Source organism: Prunus persica, chromosome G8, assembly GCF_000346465.2.
Source record: "Prunus persica cultivar Lovell chromosome G8, Prunus_persica_NCBIv2, whole genome shotgun sequence".
In the NCBI taxonomy this organism is placed as follows: Eukaryota; Viridiplantae; Streptophyta; class Magnoliopsida; order Rosales; family Rosaceae; genus Prunus; species Prunus persica.
This window is the reverse complement of record NC_034016.1, coordinates 14,245,168-14,264,062: the sequence shown is the minus strand read 5'-3', so window position 1 is coordinate 14,264,062 and position 18,895 is coordinate 14,245,168. Positions and strand designations below refer to the sequence as shown.

Genomic DNA, 18,895 nt, shown 5'->3' with positions numbered 1-18,895 from the left:
AAAACCACTTGGGCTAATTTGAGATTGCTTCTCTAGAAAGCACTTCTACTCATAAGTGCTTATAGCAAAAATGCTTTTATTATAAAGATGTTGAAATCTTCATAAGAAATCCAAGTGCTTCGTGGAAAAGCACTTGGAAGTGTTTCCTGGAAAAGCACTTGGCAATGCTTCTTGGAAAAATGCTTCTATAAGCCAGAAAGGCTTTTGGTTGTCATAAAACACTTTTAGCTCTTTCAGAAACACTCTCAAACAGACCCGTACAGTGATTATATGGAGAAGTAATTCTCATGCACAAATTCAAACTGTTTGGTCTATCTAGAATGTTGAAAAATCATAATTGGCTAAATAAAACTAAAACGAAAATACGAATAAGCCTTGAAAGAAAGCCTAAAATAATTTTGATCCTTATATTAGCGTCCCACCTTTAGGAGGGCCCCAAAATTTTGTTTCACCATATATATTATGTTTTATTATGTCACATATTTGTTTTAATTTAGGGTTAGTTTGGTATTGTTGTGCTGCAAAAATAATCATTGTCAGATTTACTGTGAGAGAAATCAGCTGTAAAAAAAAAAAAAATTGCAGTTTGGTAAACTTTTTGTTATAAGTGTTGTTAATACAATAATCAGTTTATAAGTGTCTGGTAACTTTTTGTGTAAAAATATTGTGAGCTGTATATAATAACTAAAAATGGTATCATGTTGAAAGACATTTCTATTCAAGTATTTGATAAAAAAGAAAAGCTTTTTCATTTTCACTTAAATATGTTTCTTAACCATCACACCTAATAAATTTTTTAATCATAAAATAAATAAAATATCATATTGAAATTGTTAAATCATTGCAACATTAAGGTACTATCAATAATAAATAGTACATAAAATTTAACCATGTACGAAAATTTCATCTCTTAGTAATAATGTTATAAATATAAGGTTTTATAAACTCAGTATTATATATCGTACAAAATACTAATGCTTGGACTTAATGATAACTAACATAAATCAACTAATTTGCTAGTTCTCCTAAAAAATCATTAATTAAAATCCATTAGTTGACCAACACACTCTGAGATTCAAGTTTGCCCTCTTGATTTGAGCCTAACCAAATTATAACCTTTATCTGCACACATGAACATATTTCTAGTAAACATTACAAATCCTTCTTTAACATGCCAATCTTTCAAATTCAAATACATCACACAAAATTGGAACGGGAAAATGAGGACAAAAATCTAGCAAGATCAACTAAACACTAGACTTGGTTAAAGAAATTTCTAATCAAGATCACAAACCATGCTCTGTCATCCCAATCATCCATATTTGAATACGTTACAAATAACAGCATGGAAACCATCTATACTGTTCATTCAAAACATATATATATATATATATATATATATATACAGTCCTCTTCTATTGAGGAATCCCTCAAATAAAATTATTTGAGGGACGCCCTTTAGGGTACCCTACAATTTTTTTCCCAATGATCCAAACCATCTATTTTTTAGGTCTTCATTCATAGATCATCTTAACAAAAAATTAGACAAATCGAAAACCGTTTCGACATCCAATTGTGTCTTACAAAATCAATGAACACGGTACTTCAAGAAAATGCTAAAATTTCAATAACTTAATTGAGTGGTCAAATGATATTGGATTCAAGTGATTTTTTGTAGGGATGATCTTTGAATGAGTATCTACAAAATAGACGGTTTGAATTAGTGAAATACAATCCGGAGTGGGGCCTACAAGAGGTGTCCCTCAAATAAGCTTATTTGAGGGATCCCTCAATGGAAGCTCTCTGTATATATATATATATGTACCATGCATTCTACTGCCACAAATATCACAAGTGAAGAAAGGAAATCAAGTGCTGGCTGCAGGTCGGCGTTGCTTGCTGCTCAGCATCATGACTGGACTTGATGAACCCAAACCCAAAAGTGCAGGCTTACTTTATTAAGAAAAGACAAAAGCAAAGAAAATGAATTGAGTTTATGGATTGAAAGAAGTTGCAAGATTCAGGTTGTGTTTATAGCTATCACAAGATTCAAAATAAAAGAAGCCAAAATACAATTTAATCACTTATTTGGTTGATTGAAACAAACAAGCTAGGGATCATTGATGTAGGCTCATAAATTCTTAAAAAGAAAAACGCAATTGATTAATTTAATGGTTTATCAGCTTGGTTTGTACAATAAACCCATTATATATTGAGAAGCTTCTCTAACCCTAACTGAGAAGAAAGAAATTGACAAGAAAAATAAACTTAATATGTCTCCTACTTGAATTTTACAGCTTCTAGAGAGTACTTTATGTTAAATTTCATAGAGACGGGTCATTGGCCCACTATTAGCAACACTAATATTGTCCACAACTAAACCACCTACAAAGCCCAATAGGTGTAGGATTTTATCACAAAAGACCTCGGTGCATTTAGTAGTAGAACCATTCCCCTCACATGGGACCACCACGTAGTGTGCCACACGTGGAGGGTCCACAATGGAGTTAAACATTCAAGCCCAACACATGAACATTGCATATTAGGTAAAGGGTAAGGGTAAATATTCAAGCCTAACATGTGAACACCACATGTTGGATAAAGAGTAAGGGTAAGGGTCCAGTAATTCAGACCCAGACAATAAACCCACTCTGATACCATGTTAAATTTTAGAGAGACATGTCATTGGCCAACTACTAGCAATACCGATATTGTCTTCAACTAAACCACCTACAAAGCCCAATAAATGTGAGGTTTTATCACAAAAGGCATCGGTGCAATTAGTAGTGGAACCATTCCCCTCACGTGGGACCACCACGTAGTGTGCCACACGTGGAGCCAAGTCCACAATGGAGTCAAACATTCAAGTCCAACACGTAAATACCACATATTAGGTAAGGAGTAAGGGTAAATATTCAAGCCCAAGTAAGGAGGAAGGGTAAAGGCCCAGTAATTCAGACCCAGACAATAAACCCATTATGATACCATGTTAAATTTCAGAGAGACGGGTCATTGACCCACTACTAGCAACACCGATATTGTCCCCAACTTAACCACCTACAAAGCCCAGTAGGTGTGTGGTTTTATCACAAAAGGCCTCGGTATAATCAGTAGTAGAATCATTCATTATATGTTATATTTTATTTTGTCAAGTTTTCGATGTGAGACTTTATTCTTCAACACTTTAATCGATCCAACAACAAAAATTGAAGAATGAATGAAAGAGAAGGAGAAGAGTGATAGCTCTGGACTGAGAAACGTGGAAGATAGGGCGTAAAGACGAATGATGGGAAGGAGAATAGAGACGAGAGCGTGAAAAAAAAAAAAAGACTGGGTCATTTATGGAATTTTGGAAGTTTCATTAAACCCAACGTCTTTTCAAAATTAATTTCCACATAATAAAAAAATGAAAGCAGCTCATCACATGCTTTTTCTAATTGTTTTCTCTCACAGCAATTACTCAAAATAAGTGATTTTATTATCTCTTTCCAAATAGGTTGGGCTTTCTAAAATTTTAAAATAATACTTATAGCCCCAAATAAGTAATATCAAACGGGTACTATATATGATATATCCACCTAAAAAAAATTATATCCACCACTTCGTTTAAGTTGATTCCACATAAATATTAATATATTAAAATTACATATAATAGGAGCTCTTGATTAATAACCTAGCATATCATAGGTTTATTGTCTTTTTGTTTTTGCTTTATTTTAATTAGTAATTTGATGAATCCAATATATATGCTCCTTTTTTTTTAGTATTTTCGTTGAAGACTTTGTTTTAGGAGGCCCGTATCAATAGGGAATGCTAACAATCTTTCTCTAACCTTCTCCTTTGGACCTTCTCTCTTTTTTGCTTGACATGTGTTAATTTCTTTACATTTAAAACAATGTCATTAATATATTATACAAGCTAACTTTTGCTTTTCAAGTTTATCCTTATTAAATATATTCAATTTATTAAAAGAAAATTCACAACTTTCTTACCATCTTATTAAAACAATATCATTAATAAAATTCATACGCCTTGTCATCTGAATGGAATTTCATTCCACTAAAGTCTACGTCTTCATTAATAAAGCTTGCACTCTTAAATATATTAGTGTTATCTTGACTCAGACCATCAACATCTTCTTCGGGCAAATTCCAGTCAATCTCAACTCCCATGGACGCCTAACAATATAGACTTGAGATAAAATATATAAAAGCAAAAGAATAAAAAATCACCAAAATCGAATTCAATATGAAATGTGTGCGAGTCTTAAAGAATTCCCTTTATATGCTAAGGATAATGCTATCAACAGTAACTCTAAAAAGCATGAAACGTTGACAGGGTATGGACAATATCAATGCATGCCACTACTCTCGACATGTGGATGACTCCAAACCACTGATGAAGATGAGTTGGCACGTACATCAACGGCTATCACTGCTCTTGATGTTATAAAAGGGGGCTACTGCTGTAATAGCACTAGTGTAATGCTCTGCTTTATGTTCACCAACGATTTGTTAGTTACACTGTGCTACTACCACCAAACCTTAGTGTCGCATTATTGGTTTCGAAGATGCCGTATTTGCCTATTGTTAGATGCTTTCATCTTCATCCTCTTGTAGACTTGGACCCACATCATCATCATATTTGACATTTACAGAATCTTAACGGATAAGAATGATATTCGGCTTGGCTTAATAAGAATACTTCTTGTGGTTTCACTGGGATTATATACATTTTCACATAGAGACAGAGAAGAGAGAGAAGAGAGAGAGATGCTGGTGTCCCTTGGCATCCTCCAAAAGCCATATTAAGGTATTAAGGTAAGTACCAACTTCAAACTACAATATATTTTTCTCTTTTCACTCCTAACAAAATTTTCTGAGATCCTTCTTTGCATCTAATGCTGTAAATAAACTCCGAACACGTATAATTCCTTGAAAATTACATATTAAGTCATTCGAAATTAAATATTAAGTTTAGTGGCACTTTTTTTTTATAAATATTAAGAAGATATCCCAAATTCGAATCCCCTGTAAACTAGATATTATCCATTAATTCATCTACGCGTTTTGCTGTTCATGTTAATTTTGCAGTATATAAATGCAAGGGACTTGTTAATGAATATGGATAAGGAAGAGGGATAAGGGGAGAATATATAGGAGGAAGAAGAAAAAGACACAAAAATAATCTTCAAGCTCAAGCGACAGCTAGCCATGGTGATCCAGAGGCTGGAAATGTGTCTAGAGCTGCTGAAACTGGCCCTGGAGTTTGTCCTCCTTGTAGCTCAAGCAGTGGAGATTGCCCTTCAGCACAACATGTCTCCATTCACCAGCTATTCAGCTTATAGCAGTGTTCCAGTTCATTTTGTTGGTTTTCTTCCATAAGTTATATTCATCATTTTCATATCTCTCATGTAAAGCTTCAGGTTGGTGCAAATTAACTGTACTTTTTTAAGAGCTTAATTTCCTTTTTCCAGTAGAGATTTGTAGCTTTATTCATTTGTGAGAAAAATCTACCCATATATATGCTTGTGAATTTAGTCATGGAATTTTTTTGGCCATATGATTTACAGCTGATATGGTAATGTTTGAGACCATTGTCAATTTTCAATCTCCATTGCTTAAATTTAATTTAATTTATATTTATTTTTTATGCTTCTGGGAATTTTAGTATGGTACTGTTTGCTTCAATATGGCTGGTTAATTTGGTTACTTAGCTCATGGGATTGCTTTTATTTTTATTTTAATACAAACGATATTTCACTTTAATCTAATCTAAACTACAAGAGGAGGAGAATTTGAACTCGGATGCGGAGGACGGAGCACATCCGCTCCCCGCTCCCTTAACTAAGTTCATGTCTCTGGGATTGCATTTTCACTAATAGAAAACAGCTCATAAGGCATTGTTCTATATTTGTGCTTTTTGAGGCAAAAAACTCAAGTGTTTTTGCTGTTTCTTAATGGCAATGATCTTACCTTTGTTTATAAAACAAGAGTTTGTAATATGTGGCAAACTTTATAAAGCAAAAAAATAGATTGTTTGTGCTTCTGTTCTGAAAAGCTAATTAGGATTTAGGATATTTCAGCTACTTTTTTACTAGTTGTCCCTAATTTGTTTTCATGGAATATTTTAACTCTAATTCGCCAACCATGTGTACTATAATTGGAATTGTTTAAGAGGAGGGTCTTTATCAAACCAAAAATATCTTCTCGTGTTATTGAGGTATAACTTGTAAAGTTCACTGTGAATTTTAATTATGCAATTCAAACCGTCTATTATTTATAGATTATCTTCACAAAAAGTTCGATAAATTGAAAATCATTAAAACATCTAGATGTGAGTAACAAAATAGACGAATACGGTATTTTTAGGAAACAATAAAATGACTACTATTGAATTGAGCTGCTTGTTACATGGTTTTCGATTCAAGTAATTTTTTATAGACATTTTCCTTAAAGGAATATCTAAAAATTAGATAATTTGGATCTTTTACAAAGTGCGTTCTACAAACGTGTTTATCAACTAAGCATATTTTAGATATTTCTTAATTGAAGTTCTCTAATATATTTTTCTTATATAGTATACATATATGTAATATCTTAATCAAGAAGGTAGATGGATAGGGCAGGTGTGATTGTATTCATACGTAAAGTCCAGAGCAGAATTTGTAACAAATGTTGAAGTTCACTACAAAAAGGTCACACATCCACTAAACTCCAAGGCAAATGATGCTAAATTATTTAATTTCTGAAATTAAATATCCTGGATGTATCTACATTATTGGTTCCAGACAAATGATGCTTTAGTGTCTGGTTGGATATCTAGAAGACAACGATTACATGATGCATATTAGCCTAATAAGAAATCCAATTTCCATGGCTTTTATTTTTACAAAATAACTTAACAATTAGGAATATTTCTCAGAAATTCTTTGGATATGCACCCACAGCTCTAATGGCTTAGAAATCATGACCATGTGATCAGATCCTGTGATTTCCACCACACCGTTTGGCCTGTTCCTCTTAATCATCCACCGTTGGAGATCCTTCTCCGTCAACAAATCTCCGCCGGATAAGACATAAACCCGATTGACCGACCCGTATTTCTCACGGGTTAGCTTGAGTTCTTTGGACAGGTCCTCTTCACTAAACAAGCGTTGAGGTCTCATTAACATGGTGCCTAGTGCTAAATCCTGCACCAAATTATGATCCGTTTAATATGGACGGTCGGATTTTGTTGGTTGATGATGATCAAACGGTTAGATTTCACTTACCTCAGTTGGGCTGAGTTGGTACACGTTTGTTGCCAAGAACAATGGGCCGAATGTGAGAGTGATTGGAGGATAGTTTGGGCCTTGGTCATATGTGTATTTGCTGTCTAATAGAGATCTTTGTCTTCTGAACGACTTTATAATTCAAATTAGAAGAGATAAATAAATCAAAGAAAAAAAGATATAATCAGCATAAAAGGACAAGGAACTTCCCATAATAATTCAAAGATATATATATATATATTTATTTATTTTTATTTTTTAAAATTATGTGCATATAAAAGAAAAATACTGGAAGCACATTATGTGAATTACACATGCGTCTTATGAGTGTTTCTCTACGAAGCGCTTAAAGTGATTATGTGATTTTTTATAAAGTACTTTTGTTCATTTCTGCAAGTTATTAAAAGAAAAAACACTTTTAGTTATCTCAAAGCATTTTTCAACGACGTAAGTTAATGAAAGTAATACGTACCTCTTGATTAAGAGTGGAGATGTTGAGGGTCGGGCCAGGCATTAAGGCAGTGATGAAAACAACTAGAGATATCTTATCTAGAAATCTTTCCATGGCATAAGAAATGGCCAACCCACCAAGACTGTGACCAACAAGGATGACCTTATCATGTGGAGGATCAAGAGCTGCCATGAAATTCGTCAAGGGCTTGAAGTAGTCAGAAATTGATTGCAGATCTTTTGCCTGCTGAGGGTCAACCCCAGAAGCAGCTAGGTCTAGGGCTGTGACATTGTGACCAGATGACTTCATTAAGGTCACAAGCTTGTACCATGACCAAGCACCAAAGCAGGAACCATGAACCAGTACAAAGTGCTTTTTGCTAGGGTTTGAGTTAAATCCTGTTATTGAGATTCAATTGAGTTAAATCCTTGACCAATTTTGTTCAAGTGACAATGTTATGTATGAAAACACCTTGGATACCCAAAAAAAAGAAAAGAAAGATATTTAGTCATACATCCATTCTTAGCACTAAGGGGTCGTTTGGTACGGCGGATTGTCATGGACTGGACTAAATCCTGAGACCGTTTTGGATTAGCTCGGATTGGCCTAAGTTGGATTAAGTACTGACCTATGTTTGGTGCTGCGTCGGACTAAAAAGCTGGAATGTAAAAATAGTGAAGACATATGTTTGGTATTGTGTCGGACTAAAAAATAATTATTTTAATATTTAATTTTAATTATAAATAAATAAAATTCTAATATTTAATAATTAAAGATTGCTAAAACTATATTATCTTTTCTTCTTCTTTTTTTTCCTCCTTTGTCTCCATTTCTTCTTCCTTTCCTTCCCAGCCTGTTTTTTTTTTTTTTTTTGGTTTTTTGCTTTCTTCCTATTTTCTTCTTCCTTCCCAAAATCCTAGGCCAGCAACTTTTTTTTATTTTTTTATTTTTATACCTTTCTTCCTCTCTTCTTCTTCCTTCCCAGGCCATCCTTTTTTTTTTTTAATTACCTTTTGTCTTCCTCTCTTATTTTTCCTTCCTTCTTAATCAACTGTCTAGATTGAAAGCTATAACCTTTACTGAGAGAGAGAGAGAGAGAGTGGTCAAGGGTTTTAGGTGAGAAAAAACTCAAAGAGAGAGAGAGACAGAGACAGAGGTTGAAAATTCAATACCAGCTATTTATTCCATAAGTTCAACTTGATGGCTTCTATGTCATTTCCTAGAAGAATCCTTTAACGGGTACCAATTAGTTTTTAGAATTTTGTCAAACCACTTCAAGACTGGGAATTCATGACTTCCTTCTCTCAGTCTCATACAAGAAAGCCCACATCTCCGTTAATGGTGTCTCCCTTTGCAATTGTCCTGATCGTGGTGGATGATTTCTTGGAAGGTTTAATTGGGTTTGACAGTGGTTGTTGAATTTGGGTTCAATTGGGTTGTGGTTTCATTGGGTTTGAATTAGTGGTGGTTGATTCGAGTGACTAGGTTTGAATTGACGGTGGTTGGTTCCAGTGATTGGGTTTGACGTCTATGGTGATTCTGGTGGTTTGGCTAGGTCTATGGTGGTTACAGTTCTAGGTGAAGAAGAAGAAGTTGGTTATTGTCGGACTTACGTTCTCTGTTTAGCGAAATCGCTATTTTGCGAACCATGTTTGAGGCTCGCTAAACTGGAAGGGCGAGTGAGGCTTTTTGTTTACTGTTGTACTATACAATCCCATTTAATTTAGTCCCCCTCTTACCAAACATGATTTTTAAAGTGTTATTTAACACTGTCCAAGCCAGTCCAGCCTACCAAACATGCCCTAAAACTATAAATAAATCCTACACTATTTAATTTATACAGTCCTGATCTCTTGGACTACAAGGTTCCAAGAGATTTGTGGTCACTCACCATTGGATGTAAATTCAAAGATTCACTCACTCTTACACGCCTTTTAAGAAGCTTTTTTTTGAACAATTAGATTAATATCCAACGGTGGGTGACCACAACCTCTTGGACTCCTGTGGTCCAAGAGATCGAGAAACAAAAAAAAAAATCCCAAAAATGACAACTAACCCTATTTAATTTAATTTGGATTATTAAATTACTTTGATGCCCTATTGAGTGTTTTTAGATTTTTTTTCATGAGGTTTTTGAGTTGGGTTTATTTTAAGAAATCAATGACAATTTAGTAATTTAACAGAAGTTAAAAGTCTTTTTGTTATGTTGTAAATAGACTTTGAGTGTATTTCTAAAATTCATTGCATATATTTTTATATATATATATAATTTAGACTCCTATATTGAATATAATAGTGAATCTACGAAGAAAAAAACTTTGAATCTAATTACATGGTCTCTTTATTTGGGCTGAGAAAATCATCTGAGTTAGAGTCTTCTAACTACCCAAACTACCCTTGTGGCTTTTTACAATTTCCACTGGATACCCCTTTTACATTTTACGCGTGAATTTCCTTCTTTACGTTCTTCTTCCACTGTGCTTCTGTTGGTTCTCTCCCCTCGTTCTTCATTCAGTGATCTTGTTGGTTGGTGCAGTTCTTCCACAGCCCAGGTAATTTAGTCTAGGTTTTGTTTTTTTTTTAGTTTTCAATTTCTTATTCTTTCCCTTTTCTCTTTAATTTCTAGGGTTTAATATGCTTTTCGTTTTTGTTAAGTTAAATCTTCACACACGTTAAAGAAAATAGTCTCCAATCTCCAACAAGTTTTATTGATTTATATATGTGCTTTTGTTTTGGTTTTTTCTTGATGTTTTGGTTTATTTTGGGATTACTGGGAGTTTGATGTGCTTGATTTATAATTTTTGCTCTGGTTTTTGTTGATTTGTATGCTTTTGCTTTGATTGTTCCTCATTTTTTTGGGTTTTTCCCGTTTGTTGGTGACTGCATTGTCAGAACAAATCTATTAAATGTTTGGATTGTGCAAAAGACTTTTCATCAAAGCATATGGGTATTTGAAGTTCCATGCTTTAAGTTAGAAAAGTATCCCAGCTCCTGGGAGTTTGTTCTCTCCTTCCCAAATTTATGGCACAGGGTGTTGGTTCTGCAATACTATGGTACTAATGAACTTTCTCTTAAACAGAAACGTAGATGAACCCCATGGATTCACAGACCCAGAACACCTCGTTGCAGAGGCTTCAAAATGTGGAGAAAGTAAGCAATGAAATACTGAAATGTAATTGCCTTTAGGAACCGACTATATCTATAATAAGAATTTTTTTGCTTGATTGTGCAGAGAATCGTTAAGGTTTTGGAGCTAGCTGGAGGTGTCATGGACGAGCTTGCAAACCCTAGTGGTCCCAGAAAGGAGTTTATCAACAACCATTGCCGTGAGTTCATGCAATTGATCAAGGTCTGTCTTTTGTTTTATTCTGCTAATCAAGGTCGTAGCTAGGTATATCATGTGTTTGTGAATGCATACATATATGTGTTTTTATATAGCTGAAAATTTCTGTAATCTGTAACTGAAAAAAAAAAAAAATATTTAATCGTGGAGCTGTCATGGAATCTGAGATTTGCTAATGGGACCCAAAAATTGAATTCTGCCTGGAAGTAGATTGCAGATTTGGCATTTATAATGTTATCAGGGGAAAATTTTGGGACGACGGTTTTGGGGTTCAAGAAAGTTGTGCTTTTCTAGAATTGAATTGGGAGTATATTTGATTCAGTGGTTTGGATGCTATATTGAATTTTGGATCAATAATGTAAATTTAACCAAGGACCATAGTACCTAGAGTATATTTGGAAATTTCATTTAAGTATAAAAGTTTTTTGTCTAATTTTATTTTGGTATGGAAATATTTTCTGGTGCAAAATGTTTTGGTTTCAGTGAGATGGTTGGTTAATTGGATGGGTTATTCTTTTTGGTAATGAGATTATTCTTACTCTAAGTTCTTATTTTGGAATATTTGTTTCTTTCGTGAATCAGGATATTCAGGTGGCACTGCGGGATGAAATTAAAAGTGCATGTGATTACCGTCCGTTTGAGAAGTGTGATTACAGTTCAAGAGTAGCTAATGAAATCTGTTGCAAGAAACTGGAATATGTCATGTCACAGTTGGATGCAATGAAAGAAACAATGGATGAATATCATAATGCTGTTTGAAGATCCACGGTAGACAAGTTAAGTCCATTCTCATCAGCATTCCACTTTTTTGTATCAGGCTTGCTAGAATATAATGCTTTTGCAAGCATTTAGTTATTAGAATCTGGAAAAGGAGTTATCACTCTGCTTCTGTCATACGATCCTATGTTCATTTTACCAGATTGCGGGAAGGAGAGAGAGAGAAACTGGGATTTTGAAACAAAAATGGGCAGATGTTGTTCTAGATTCCCATTATCTAGCTTTCAAGGTTCGTTCTTAGTAGATGCACATGTTCTAAGAACGTTTTTTTGATTGTATATACTTAACTTGGGCTATATGTGTCGGTTATTATTAATAGCATTCTTGATAATGTTACCTGAAACTTTCCAGTTCTATAATGAAAACTAAGTACCGATAATATATGTCCTATTACTTGCCTTTGGGACTCTGTTTATGAATGACCACAATTTATATTACATTGAGCAACAAAGTAACTCGTGTACTTATTTTTGTATCATTTTTCATATATCGATAAAATATTGTGTTTCCTAACAATATAGCGTTAGATTTTCTCACTAGTTGGCTTGTTTTTGTACTCTATTCTTTTCCTCTTATGGTTTGCAAACTTGAGGTTTGCCAGAGCAGCAATATGGTTGTACTTGATATTCTTTGATTGGATGAAAATAAGCTTATTTAGAACTAAACCAGCACTCAATTGAGATTGGTGAGTAAACACCCCAAGTAAAAAAAACTCTCAGATATGGCGATCTCAAAAGCCAAGGTAGAGAGCACTTGTAAAAGCTTCAACCTTTTGTCCTGTAACAGAAAAAATCTCAAAGCCAAGAAAGTAGCCTTTTGGTTTTGGCTTTTGTTGATGCTTTTGGCTTGGTGGAAGGGTCACTACATATATAAATGCTGGGTCTGAGTGATCACCAGGCAATCAGTGTGACCATATGTACAAAGCCTTTTGTATGTTTCCCAGCATCTGGAATCTTTGTGATGTTACCAATATCACCTGCAAAGTTTGTCCTGTACTATGTTGTAACTTGTGAGCCACATATTTAATAGAGTTTGTGAGTGGATCCACACTTTATTAGAAATCTGGGATACAATGCGGTAAGTAAATATGGTACATGTAGCATCATTCAAATTTGCGTTTAACTATGTAAAAATTTGTAAGAAATCCATGTTATCGCACAATTATTTTTGTGTACATAGACTAATTATTGTAAAGGATAGCCACACGTCTTTCTCTTTTGAGGGGTCATAACTTATTCCGAAACCCTGAAATGATAAAGCTGGATGTTTTCCGCATTGTGTTTCTTGAAATTACTGAGCTTTCTGTGATTCAAAAACTTGCCCCAGCTGTAAGGCTTATATTTTGCAGGGTCTTCTTGTTCATGGGTCAGCTCCTCCAAGGGCTGGACTAGGGTATAGTGTGCTGGGTTGACAAAGTAGGGAATGGAAAACCTTCCCTTCTCTGAATTCAACAACACCCTGTGTTCCACACTCTCATATCTGTCATTGCTCCAAACCTGCATAAAATGGAGAATGAAAGTATATTAATAAGTAGAGAAGCTAAATGCAATTGCGCAAAATGCGAGTCTTAAAATCGCTACCCTATAGTAGTAATTGGTACCTTGGTTCCAACAAGTTTTTGAAAAATAATCTGCGCACAAGTACTTAGTATGAAGTTTGAAGAGTGGAACCTGAATAATGTCACCAACATTGATGATATAGGCATTTGGGGTAGGTTTAACCTGAATCCACTCTCCATCTCTCTTCCTCTTCACTTCCAATCCTCCGACCTCATCCTGAGCAAGCACAGTTAAAGCACCGCTATCCTTGTGGCGCCCAATGCCGAGAGCTAACTGGGGGGAAGGGCAAGGTGGATAGTAGTTGAGTCTGATAAAACTTGTTTGATCTTTGAAGTAGCTGTTGAACCTGTCTGCTGTCAAGCCTAGGCTCAAGGCTATAAGTCCCATCAACTTTAGAGCTAGCTTTTCTACTTCTTCAGTATACTCTTCACACGCCACCCTGCTCAAAGCATGCAGTGTCTAGTTATTAGATCATATAAGTGATCAAGTTCCAAAATTGTATTTAACCCTTTAATGCAAAGGTTCCTTTTTGCACAAACAGTTATATTTTCAATTGAGAGCTAGTGTTCTTTGATTGGCTCCTAAGCATTTTCATTATGAATCACAGGTGTTCTAGATTTCTTTAACCATTTTATTGCTTCTCTGTTTTTTGTTTTCATCTTTGTATAATTATGTGATGTGGTTACCTAAAATAAGCACGTTCTTCTTAGTGATCATTGAGTTACCTTAATTCTGGAGGATATTCAGGCCACCGGTTAGTCCACTTTGTCTCTTCCTTGTTCTCAGGATCAAGGGAAGCTGGCATTAACATTGGCTCCTCCACTGCGAAATCAAACACCTCTTTCCAGTCTCTTACATTCTTGGTGTGCTCAGTGTCATAGTAACCAAACAAACTATTTTCATCCCTCGTGATCTTCCTCTTCTCCTCCAAAGGCTGAGCAAAAAATTTCCTAGCAGCAGCCTCGATCTTTTTGTGCTTATCCAATAGCACCCCATGGTTGATCACTTGGAAGAACCCCCACTCTTTGCATGCATTGCCTATTTCTCTGACAACCCCTTCAATGGCTTTAGGGTCAGAAATGTTGTCTGAGGAGTTTAGGGGAGACAGGTCAATCAATGGTATGCCTTCAGCTTCGGTGACGGAGAGTTTGGGCCTGTGCTCAGGGTCTTGGATGAAAGCTGGATCAACCTCTCCCATGGATGGTGAATTTGATTTGGAAGCTAAGCTGCTCAATGGTATTTTGTTTTTTGTTTTTTGTTTTTGCAAGAAGGCTAATAGAAGAATGGTATATGAGTGGTTGAAGTTTTATCTTGAATCTGGATGGGTTCTTGTCAATTAGTAGTTTGAGAATAGCAGGTGCTTCAAGGTTTTGATTTGGAAGGTTGTGAAGGTTTGTGCTCACTGTTAGGAATGGTGGATCAAATACAACTGTCCCACGTCAGAAAAGGAACTGTTCATAAATGGATTAATTAAGCGGCAGCTCTTTCTAAATTGTACTGCAATTCAAAAAAATTTAAAATGTGGGATGGGATTGAGATAGGTTTTAGCAGGTTACTAAGTTCATTCATCTTAAAGAACCCAAAAGAGCCAATGTCACAAAAAAAGCATTTTTGGTCTCACTATAGGCACCAAATGTCACCAAATAATAGTGACTGTTGCCACTTATTTTTGTAGCGAGGCTACTTCTCTATACAACAATGCATTATTTTCTGGATCGATATACAGCACGGTATGCACAGGGAGCTAAAATAACAATAGTAGCACTCAGCAAAACTGCTTGTAATCCAAACTTACAAGGATGTATCTAAATTATTGATTCCAGAGAAATGATGCTTTAGTGTCTGGTTGGATATCTAGAAGACAAGAAATACATGATGCATATTAGTCACGGAAATTTTTTGGCCATATGATTTACACCTGATATGCTAATGTTTGAGACCATTGTCAATTTTCAATCTCCATTACAAGGATGTATCTAAATTATTGAATTGAACTGATTATTACATGGTTTTCGATTCAAGTAATTTTTTACAGAAATTTTCCTCAAAGGAATACCTAAAAATTAGATAATTTAGATAATTTACAAAGTGCGTTCTACAAACGTATTTATCAAATAAGCATATTTTAGATATTTCTTAATTGAAGTTCTCTAATATATTTTTCTTATATAGTATACATATATGTAATATCTTAATCAAGAAGGTAGATGGATAGGGCAGGTGTGATTGTATTCATACGTAAAGTCCGGAGCATAATTTGTAACAAATGTGGAAGCTCACTACAAAAAGGTCACACATCCACTAAACTCCAAGGCAAATGATGCTAAATTATTTAATTTCTGAAATTAAATATCCTGGATGCATCTACATTATTGGTTCCAGACAAATGATGCTTTAGTGTCTGGTTGGATATCTAGAAGACAACGATTACATGATGCATATTAGCCTAATAGGAAATCCAATTTCCATGGCTTTTATTTTTACAAAATAACTTAACAATTAGGAATATTTTTCAGAAATTCTTTGGATATGCACCCACAGCTCTAATGGCTTAGAAATCATGACCATGTGATCAGATCCTGTGATTTCCACCACACTGTTTGGCCTGTTCCTCTTAATCATCCACCGTTGGAGATCCTTCTCCGTCAATAAATCTCCGCCGGATAAGACGTAAACTCGATTGACCGACCCATATTTCTCACGGGTTAGCTTGAGTTCTTTGGACAGGTCCTCTTCACTAAACAAGCGTTGAGGTCTCATTAATATGGTGCCTAGTGCTACATCCTGCACCAAATTATGATATGTTTAATATGAACGGTCGGATTTTGTTGGTTGATGATGATCCAACGGTTAGATTTCACTTACCTCAGTTGGGCTGAGTTGGTACATGTTTGTTGCCAAGAACAATGGGCCGAATGTGAGAGTGATTGGAGGATTGTTTGGGCCTTGGTCATATGTGTATTTACTGTCTAATAGAGATCCTTGTCTTCTGAACGACTTTATAATTCCAATTAGAAGAAATAAATAAATCAAAGAAAATAAGATATAATCAACATAAAAGGACAAGTAACTTCCCATAATAATTCAAATATATATATTTTTTATTTATTTAAATTATGTGCATATAAAAGAAAAATACTGGAAGCACATTATGTGAATTACACATGCGTCTTATGAGTGTTTCTCTATGAAGCGCTTAAAGTGATAATTATGTGATTTCTTATAAAGTACTTTTGTTCATTTCTGCAAGTTATTAAAAGAAAAAACACTTTTAGTTATCTTAAAGTATTTTTCAACAACTTAAGTTAATGAAAGTAATACGTACCTCTTGATTAAGAGTGGAGATGTTGAGGGTTGGGCCAGGCATTAAGGCAGTGACGAAAACAGCTAGAGATATCTTATCTGGAAATCTTTCCATGGCATGAGAAATGGCCAACCCACCAAGACTGTGACCAACAAGGATGACCTTATCATGTGGTGGATCAAGAGCTGCCATGAAATCCGTCAAGGGCTTGAAGTAGTCAGAAATTGATTGCAGATCTTTTGCCTGCTGTGGGTCAACCCCAGAAGCAGCTAGGTCTATGGCAGTGACATTGTGACCAGATGACTTCATTAAGGTCACAAGCTTGTACCATGACCAAGCACCAAAGCAGGAACCATGAACCAGTACAAAGTGCTTCTTGCTAGGGTTTGTTGATTCTGTTATATTTGCTGCACAGAGAAGAATGATCAGCAAAGTAGAGATTGATTTGATCAAAATTTTCTTTCTTTGATCCATGTGTTTATGTTTCTGGTTTGGTCACCCCAATTTGATTGGGAAATATATATTCATTGTTTGTATGTGTCTTCATATTATTTATTGGATTCAAAAGTACTGATAGGCTTTCTGGCTTTGCTTGTTTGACCATTTTTTTTTCCTTTCTTTGAATTTTGACTTCAATTTAAAATTGGATCTCTAAAGACTTAAGAGGTTAGTTAACAAGCATTTTGGTCTCTTACCAACAAGGTTGTTGATGCCAAATACTTTGACAATTGCAACGATGGTGAGCAAATTTTCAAATGTTGAATCTTTGTAGGATCATTGTAGTCGAATGGTTTGATGTTCGTGCATAATATTTTTGTTTTCATTCATTCTTAGAATACGGGATAGTACACATAACAACAAATTAAATACTGTTATTGAGATTCAAAGTTTTGAAACTTGCTTTGTAATACTATTCAATTGAGTTAAATCCTTGACCAATTTTGTTCAAGTGACAATGTTATGTATGAAAACACCTTGGATATCCAAAAAAAAAAAAAAAAGATATTTAGTCATATACCCATTCTTAGCACTAAGGGGTCATTTGGTACGGCGGATTGTCATGGACTGGACTAAATCTTGAGACTTTCTTGAATTAGCTCGGATTGGCCTAAGTTGGATTAAGTACTGACTTACGTTTGGTACTAAGTCGGACTAAGAAGCTGGATTGTAAAAATAGTGAAGACCTATGTTTGGTGTTGTGTCGGACTAAAAAATAATTATTTTAAATAAATAAAATTCTAATATTTAATAATTAAAGATTGCTAAAACTATCTTATCTTTTCTTCTTCTTTTTTTTTTCCTCCTTTTTCTCCATTTCTTCTTCCTTTCCTTCCCAGCCCGTTTCATTTTTCTTTTTTTGGTTTTTTCTTTCTTCCTATTTTCTTCTTCCTTCCCAAATTCCTAGGCCAGCCCATTTTTTTTTTTTAATAGCTTTCTTCCTCTCTTCTTCTTCCTTCCCAGGCCAGCCCAATTTTTTTTTTAATAGCTTTCTTCCTCTCTTCTTCTTCCTTCCCAGGCCACCCTTTTTTTTATTATTTTTTATTTACCTTCTTTCTTCCTCTCTTCTTTTTCCTTCCTTCTTAATCAACTGTCTAGATTAAAAGTTGTAACCTTTACTGAGAGAGAGAGAGAGAGAGAGAGAGTGGTCAAGGGTTTTAGGTGAGAAAAAATGCAAAGAGAGAGAGAGAGAGAGACAGAGACAGAGGTTGAAAATTCAATACCAGCTATTTATTCCATAAGTTCAACTTGATGGCTTCTATATCATTTCCCGGAAGAATCCTTTAATGGGTACCAATTAGTTTTTAGAATTTTTGTCAAACCACTTCAAGACTGGGAATTCATGACTTCCTTCTCTCAGTCTCATACAAGAAAGCCCACATCTCCGTTAATGATGTATCCCTTTGCAATTGTCCTGATCGTGGTGGATGATTTCTTGGAAGGTTCAATTGGGTTTGACAGTGGTTGTTGAATTTGGGTTCAATTGGGTTGTGGTTCCATTGGGTTTGAATTAGTGGTGGTTGATTCGAGTGACTAGGTTTGAATTGGCGGTGGTTGGTTCCAGTGACTGGGTTTGACGATGGTCTATGGTGATTCTGGTGGTTTGGCTGGGTCTATGGTGGTTACAGTTCTAGGTGAAGAAGAAGAAGTTGGTTATTGTCGGACTCACGTTCTCTGTTTAGCGAAATCG

General features: G+C 35.0%; 3 protein-coding genes and 1 long non-coding RNA gene across 6 annotated transcripts; 2 read left to right on the top strand and 2 right to left on the bottom strand.

Annotated features, from left to right (window-relative positions):
- Positions 4,531-5,178, top strand: LOC109950583. Its single transcript, XR_002272831.1, has 2 exons — positions 4,531-4,820; positions 5,094-5,178. It is a non-coding gene; the product is annotated as an uncharacterized LOC109950583 (long non-coding RNA).
- On the bottom strand, positions 5,398-17,394 carry LOC18767420 (esterase PIR7B). Of its 2 annotated transcripts, XM_020569856.1 has the most exons (4): positions 17,068-17,394; positions 7,746-8,084; positions 7,274-7,405; positions 5,398-7,192 (listed from the first exon to the last, which is right to left on the bottom strand). In XM_020569856.1, the coding sequence occupies exons 1-4, from the start codon at positions 17,179-17,181 to the stop codon at positions 6,908-6,910; spliced, it is 870 nt and encodes a 289-aa protein (XP_020425445.1). In that variant the 5' UTR covers positions 17,182-17,394; the 3' UTR covers positions 5,398-6,907. The 2 variants fall into 2 exon arrangements, with proteins under 2 accessions (XP_020425445.1, XP_020425444.1); XM_020569855.1 differs by lacking the exons at positions 5,398-7,192; positions 7,274-7,405; positions 7,746-8,084 and adding exons at positions 15,706-16,187; positions 16,269-16,400 and having other exon boundaries at positions 16,729-17,275.
- On the top strand, positions 10,152-12,242 carry LOC18766528 (mediator of RNA polymerase II transcription subunit 11). 2 transcript variants are annotated; one of them, XM_020569858.1, is made up of 4 exons: positions 10,152-10,250; positions 10,804-10,874; positions 10,957-11,073; positions 11,650-12,242. In XM_020569858.1, the coding sequence occupies exons 2-4, from the start codon at positions 10,812-10,814 to the stop codon at positions 11,824-11,826; spliced, it is 357 nt and encodes a 118-aa protein (XP_020425447.1). In that variant the 5' UTR covers positions 10,152-10,250; positions 10,804-10,811; the 3' UTR covers positions 11,827-12,242. The 2 variants fall into 2 exon arrangements, with proteins under 2 accessions (XP_020425447.1, XP_007201422.1); XM_007201360.2 differs by having other exon boundaries at positions 10,158-10,276.
- On the bottom strand, positions 12,866-14,972 carry LOC18766263 (protein DMR6-LIKE OXYGENASE 2). The gene is made up of 3 exons (XM_007201561.2): positions 14,129-14,972; positions 13,515-13,842; positions 12,866-13,340 (listed from the first exon to the last, which is right to left on the bottom strand). The coding sequence occupies exons 1-3, from the start codon at positions 14,599-14,601 to the stop codon at positions 13,077-13,079; spliced, it is 1,065 nt and encodes a 354-aa protein (XP_007201623.1). The 5' UTR covers positions 14,602-14,972; the 3' UTR covers positions 12,866-13,076.

Excerpts from the sequence above, each read along its gene's own strand:
- LOC18766528 (XM_020569858.1), top strand. The coding sequence starts at position 10,812 with ATGAACCCCATGGATTCACAGACCCAGAACACCTCGTTGCAGAGGCTT. Across the intron at positions 10,875-10,956 it reads GGCTTCAAAATGTGGAGAAA|AGAATCGTTAAGGTTTTGGA; the intron begins GTAAGCAATGAA and ends TTGATTGTGCAG. Across the intron at positions 11,074-11,649 it reads AGTTCATGCAATTGATCAAG|GATATTCAGGTGGCACTGCG; the intron begins GTCTGTCTTTTG and ends TTCGTGAATCAG.
- LOC18767420 (XM_020569856.1), bottom strand. The coding sequence starts at position 17,181 with ATGGATCAAAGAAAGAAAATTTTGATCAAATCAATCTCTACTTTGCTG. Across the intron at positions 8,085-17,067 it reads GCAAGAAGCACTTTGTACTG|GTTCATGGTTCCTGCTTTGG; the intron begins GTTCATGGTTCC and ends CACTTTGTACTG. Across the intron at positions 7,193-7,273 it reads ACCAACTCAGCCCAACTGAG|GATTTAGCACTAGGCACCAT; the intron begins GTAAGTGAAATC and ends AATTTGGTGCAG.
- LOC18766263 (XM_007201561.2), bottom strand. The coding sequence starts at position 14,601 with ATGGGAGAGGTTGATCCAGCTTTCATCCAAGACCCTGAGCACAGGCCC. Across the intron at positions 13,843-14,128 it reads GAATATCCTCCAGAATTAAG|GGTGGCGTGTGAAGAGTATA; the intron begins GTAACTCAATGA and ends TGCTTTGAGCAG. Across the intron at positions 13,341-13,514 it reads ATGTTGGTGACATTATTCAG|GTTTGGAGCAATGACAGATA; the intron begins GTTCCACTCTTC and ends CATTTTATGCAG.